Here is a 6,135-nt window from a genome sequence, read left to right on the forward strand (position 1 = left end):
TGTCGTCAATAAAAACTTTTATTGCAGTGTGTGTTAACTTCACTCCCAGACTCGTCACTCATGGGCATGCTCTTCCTCCACGTATGTACGTGCCGCCGAACCTTCGGGGCACAGGTCCTTCGCGACGCAGTTTCTTTGCTCGTCGCGGTAGAAACCTAGAAACAAGAAAATGTACAACACGCTTGGCGTTACTAAAGTCTAGATCAATGCATTAGGAAAAACAGAAATTGAAGGAGAGGGCTAATTCCTTTCGCATAACAAAGGTCCCAGTGCTGACACCTGTACATGACGTAGCCGAGGCCAGGGCGAGGCGCAGGTTGGATCCGATTTCTACCTAAGCATTCGACGAGACGTCGTGTCCAATAAATGAGTAGACGAGTCGAAGCCGAAATCTGATGCAGCACTTGTAACCAACCTGTAACCCACGCTGGACTCCGGTACGTGGCGTAAAAAACTACAGCGCCACAGCCTTGTTATCAAAGAGATTTCCTAAGAGTGCGCAGTTGAGTCCTGGTTGAAGGGCGCATAGTTGCTCCTTTGTGAAAGGGGTAACCTAAACCTCTTCTTTTAAGGAAATCAGTGCGAAGAGCCTATTACTCCATAAAAGGGTATATTAACGGCAGTCACGTAGCCAGGGGGGCGGCCCATGGAACCCGCCCCCCCCCCCCCCCCCACCAAAAAAAAAAAATATTCTTCGATCTTGCTGGGTCCTCCTCTCCCCCGTCCACCTCATACAGTATTTTGTCATGGGCGGGCCCCCCCCCCCCCCCCTCCCCGAAACAAAATCCTGGCTACGTGCCTGATTAACGAGACCCTATTTTTGAGAGCGTTTGGGATAAGTGAAGCCTTTTCAAGCTTAAGCGAGGAGACTGAACCTAGCGTAGAAAATTGGAAAAGAAAAAATGAAAAACTGCGATATAATAAAAGCGACCACGAGGAGTCGTGTATCCTAGAGGCAGTGTTGTAGCGAACGGCGTTCCTGGAACGCGTTCTTTTTAGGAGGAACGAATGAACGCCGGCGTTCCATTCTGCCTCGGTGGAACTGGAACGGGAAGTCGTTACATTTTTACTAGAACGGAAAAGGAACGGCGTTCCTTGTTTCATCGAATGGGATAATGTTTACTTAATTTTCGACCGGGAAATTCTAAAAGTATAATAGCAATATCTTTACGAAGGGCTGGATCTCGTTAACTTCTTGGTTACTTATCTTAGGGTTTATTGTGTGTGGTTCTCGCTTAATAACAGTCGGGTGCAGGGGAGCTAGTGGGCATTGATTTTTTATTTCAGAGCCCAGGACTGTGGTAAAAAGAGCAAAACGTTTATTTGAAGGACAAGACAAAAGAAAGAGAGACGTTTTAACCTCGGCTACTTTCTTTGCTTGCACAAATCCTCATACACCCAGAAATCCAAGGCCGCCAACAGCCATCCCTGAATTTCCACAAAAATACAGTTACAACAAAAGAACAGGTTACCAGATATCGAACACATCCTTGTATACCGAACAGTGGTCACTTAAAAGATAACCCAAAATTAACCTTTATTCATTCTCCACTTGTCCCCCACCTTTCAGCTAAACAACGAACCCAACCTTCGTGAAGAAGGACTTCTAGTTTTCAAGACAGACCTTCCAAAAATCCCTACCCTCTTCTTCACTTGTTTGTTTTGCGGGCAGAAATATCGAGAGGCAACACTTGTTATGTTCGAACAAGGAACTCTGTTAGATTGAAACGTGTGAGGTTGTTGTCAAACGCTCGTGTAATGTGGGGCAAGAGTACATTTGGGTCGTCTGAATCGGCCCCCACAAACAGCAGTAGGGTTTAAATCTGCGATTTTTAAAGGTAATTATATCAACAAATGAAACCCTGCTTCCCCTTGTTTTCTTCTCCTGGTGAACTTCCATGACGACATTCAAATTCGTGTATTCCCATTTAATAATAATAATAATACACTTTATTTACAATATAAGTATGATGGGAGCTGAGAAAAAAGATGTTCAAGCAGCTTGACGGGTCCTTAGCCCCCTAATGCCCGTGTACCACTAGAGCGACAGACGGAAACAAACGACAGCGAAAAGCCTCAAACTAGAGTATTTAGTAATTTGAGAGGTTTTGTAGAATAAAGGAGGCTATGCTCAAACACAAGCATCATGCACGCGAGGGTATCTTTGGCAGGCTTGCTATCGCTCGTGCTTACTTCACGAGCACCGAACGGCTAAACAAACGCCTGCCAAAGGTACCATCGCGAGCGTGCAGCATGGGTTTGAGACTTGTCGCTGTCTTTTGTTTCTGTCCGTCGTTCTAGTGGGATACGGGCATTACAGTCACACAGCAGTTGCAATGAATACATATACATGAAATTTTATACTTAAACTAACACAATATATATGCCAAATTTCAAAAGTGGTAATATAAGTTACATAACAGTAATCAAGTAATGCAGTGATACATGTACAGAATGGAGAACAACATCATGACTGCTTATTTTGATTGGGTAGATAAAAAAAACAGCTTTGCTCGATCTAACTAGTTATGGTATTTAGCAAAATATAAATGTAACGTATATGGAACTATACGTTCCATTTTTTTAACTGTAACGGGAACGAGTTCCTTCTTCCCATATGGAACTTGTAACGGGAACGCGTTCTAAAAATCAGAAGGAACGAGGAACGAGCTTACGTTCCTTTTTTTTTTTTTTGAAGAACGTGTACAACACTGCCTAGAGGCTAGAGCAGGAATCAGTGAAACCTGCGATTAAATCAGCATGATTGGAATTGCGAAAGTACAGTGCGAACAATTTGCAAGTATATTATTGTTTATGTTTTTGTATGTTTTATTTTTTAATAAAGAACGTTAGCTTTCAATCCGAAGAAAAATGCACCCAGGTTAGAAGCAATTGGTGGGAAAATATTTCGAATGAATACGCCTATTGTACACCCCATGAATATTAAGGTATAGTGACCAAAACGAAAGGTGATCGAAGCACGTTCGGCTAGTACGAATATCTCGAGCAATTTTCGTGTCTTTTTTTTTAACTTTCGAGTAGTGTGGCAATTGATCAAAAAACGATAGCAAAAGTGAGCTCATTCGGAAACATTCCAGAAGTGTACTCCCTTCTATATACAGATGAAAAAAATATTATCATAATATCGACCATGTAATAAGCAAACCTGAGCGGCTCTGTAAAATGTATTTATAACGTTGTAAGCGTAATCGCGATTAAGAGCTTTCGTTTATAAGTTTATTTATATCCTTATCATATTTAGAGCTCATCAGCCAATTACAGGTCAACCATGCAGTTCAAGAACAAACACTCGATTAGGAAAAAAAATTGTTAACGTAAATTTGGGAGCAGAGTGTTGCTAAATATTCCTGTAGCTCCGTGTTTGTTTGCAGTGAGTCATCGCTTTTACTGGCTTATGCGCTTGAACTGTCTTCTTAAGGCTTGTTCACACATCTGTGCTTGAGCGTGACCGACCTGCGCCGCAAACGCCTCTAAGCGCTTATGACGAATATAACAGGTTGCCCTGAAACAATTCGGATCTGTGTATGAACATAAAAAGGAGGTTTTGCCGCATTTCATGTATCAAGGAATGATGCGTAATATACGTTCAGACCAGAAGTTTCTCAGGTCTATCCGATATATATTTTAATGCCTTCTGTCGCTCTAAGCGGTCACATCTTGTTGTAGCACATTGGATCTCAATTAATATATGTGAGCCAGCCATTCGCAATCGTCCGTTGTGATTGTTACGCAAGCGCGGTGTTTGACCACGTACGGTGTTTGCAGAAGCATCCCCGTATGCAGTCAGCGGTGCAGGCGGGCCCCACTTGGGGATGGTGGCAGGTAGCCTCGGAGCAGGAACTACTGGTGCACGCTTTGTAGACTTCGTTCTCGGCACAGTCAGGTGGCGGTGGCGTGGGCAGTAGTTCTTCGACACACCAGAAACAATAATTATACTCAGATTCACTTTAAGTACAACCGCAGTCAACGATACGATCCAAAAGCCAAAAATGCCTCGTCAAGGCACTCGTCGCCTTTGCGCCATTGCTATCGAACGCAGAAGAAGAAGAAAACAAAAACACGCAAGACCGTGTCGCGTTCCCTCTGCGTGATTGGTGGCGCCATCGTATCGTAGTGTGGGCTGCGGTTGGAGGGGAATAGAAAGGAGTAGAGTAAACATCGCGGAACTTTATTGTTTACTTAAAAGTAATGCATGCCTTCTTTCGTGTAGCCAAGTACATTCTAGAGTGGCACTGACACCCCTGACAGCAATCAATCAGCCATTAAAAGAGTATGTCGTAGACCTTGCAGAACGTAAATATCCCCCTTGTCTTTTTTTTTTCTTTCTTTTCTTTGCAGAGGTAAATTGCTTAATAAAGTTAGCTCTGCAATTAGACCTAGAGGATGTAGTTGAACATTTAGAATCTGCAACGGAAGTATGCCGACTGCTACATATCGCGAAAATTTAGTGTGAGTACATTTTACTTCGATGGTATTGATAAATACCTAGTTTTAACACCTAAGCCTGCCCCTTAGAGGAATTTACTTAACGAAGTTAGAGTTTTGATGTCAGGTTTTTGGATATAGGAAAAACCATGTATGTTCGACAATTATTTTTTGCGTGTTAACGGTTACGGTATTTTTTGAGCACTGCCCATTTTTTTAAACATTAATGCGTACATGGTTGAGATGTATCAGGGGCAGACTTAGTATAAGCAACGCTTTCAATAAGCATAGCGCAGTGTAGTTATATGCCACATAAAACGTTGTCCATTCGCATATTTGCCAGCTTGACTAAATAACAAAGATACTTTTCGGATGCTGTGAGAATAATTATTAAAATAGAACAGCTACGTAATGCGCCTGTTTTTCGTAATTATGATTTTTGTAATTAATATTTGTTCTATTATTAAGTAAAAACTAACCGAAGTCAAACTTACAAACAAAAACAGAGTGTAGAGTGCAATACTTTTAGACTGAATCTGAGAAGTGCTATCCAGCTCAATCGGGGCATTTAGTTAATCCAAACATGAAATACACCCAAAACATTGCTACAATAATTGTCTTCCTCGCAATTTCAAGACCAAACGTCGCAAACATCCGTAACATCGTTTCGTTTGTTGATTTTACCATTGGCACAGAAACAGGGCAATCTTACTGTTCATGCGTAGAAAAGATAATTTAGTTGTATGTTTTGATACAAGCAAATTTGCATTTTGATATTTTTGGAAAACAAATACATCAGCTAACCACATCATGGCATTTTAGATTGCCGGGAACTTTAAAAAAAATATTTTTTCAGACTAACTTCAAGTAAGAAATACTTATTTGGCTGCAGCTGTATTTCAGCCGAAAAACAAGCGTTTAGGTTTACCTGCTTGGCCTTCCGGCCTCGGAGATGCCATGACCAATTGGCCAACCAATGCGATCACAAGGAATTTCCACATGGTCGTTGCTTGCGGGAGGAAACAGTCAATGTCTGAAGATGGACTGTGTCCCCTGTATTTTATAAGAGACCCCTACAAGGTCGTTTGTTAGATAGACGGGAGCATAAAAAAGAGGAGTTAAGTTCTAATCCTGAACTTAACATCCTAAAGAAAAAAAAAATGAGAACGTCGTACTTTTACAAATTTTGTTTTTGTTTGTTTGCCTCTGGTCAAGTTTCTAAAAAAGGCTGCGTATGCTATGAATATGCTGCTTCAGTGGTCATGTTTCACGAACGATCGCACTTATCTCGAAGGCCATTTTATGAAGGCAAACTTGATAACTCGAGTCTTGGTCTTGGTAATCTGAGGCTGATCCAAATCTGATCCACAAGCCAACACTTCGCCTGTCTAGTGAGGTTTCGTGCCCAAGGCTGAAAAATGCAAAGGTTTTTTTTTGTATTTTCAATAAAGACGCCATCACCGGCTTTGCTGTTCTTTCATGCGAAAGAACCGGGGCACATGTTTTGCAGAATTGGTTGTTTTACATTTATTATCAAACTTTTATTATATTGAAGGGGTAGCGATGAAATAACGGGTGCCTAATTTCTGTGGCCTGCCTATCGGTTCAGAATAACCCGTTCGCTACTCACAATAGTACGTTTTAATAGGACCATGTTAGCTCAGTCTTTGATATTTTAACAATAAATCT

At 41.5% G+C, this 6,135-nt stretch overlaps 1 protein-coding gene across 1 annotated transcript; it reads right to left on the reverse strand.

Annotated features, from left to right (window-relative positions):
* LOC8038128 (cysteine-rich venom protein 6) lies at nucleotides 1-5,485 on the reverse strand. The gene is made up of 3 exons (XM_029969418.4): nucleotides 5,375-5,485; nucleotides 3,776-3,928; nucleotides 1-155 (listed from the first exon to the last, which is right to left on the reverse strand). The coding sequence occupies exons 1-3, from the start codon at nucleotides 5,445-5,447 to the stop codon at nucleotides 55-57; spliced, it is 327 nt and encodes a 108-aa protein (XP_029825278.3). The 5' UTR covers nucleotides 5,448-5,485; the 3' UTR covers nucleotides 1-54.
* Nucleotides 5,486-6,135: the final 650 nt, after the last annotated feature.

The sequence above is a fragment of the Ixodes scapularis genome, unplaced genomic scaffold (genome assembly GCF_016920785.2).
Source record: "Ixodes scapularis isolate PalLabHiFi unplaced genomic scaffold, ASM1692078v2 PGA_scaffold6__148_contigs__length_123643588, whole genome shotgun sequence".
NCBI classification, from domain to species: Eukaryota; Metazoa; Arthropoda; class Arachnida; order Ixodida; family Ixodidae; genus Ixodes; species Ixodes scapularis.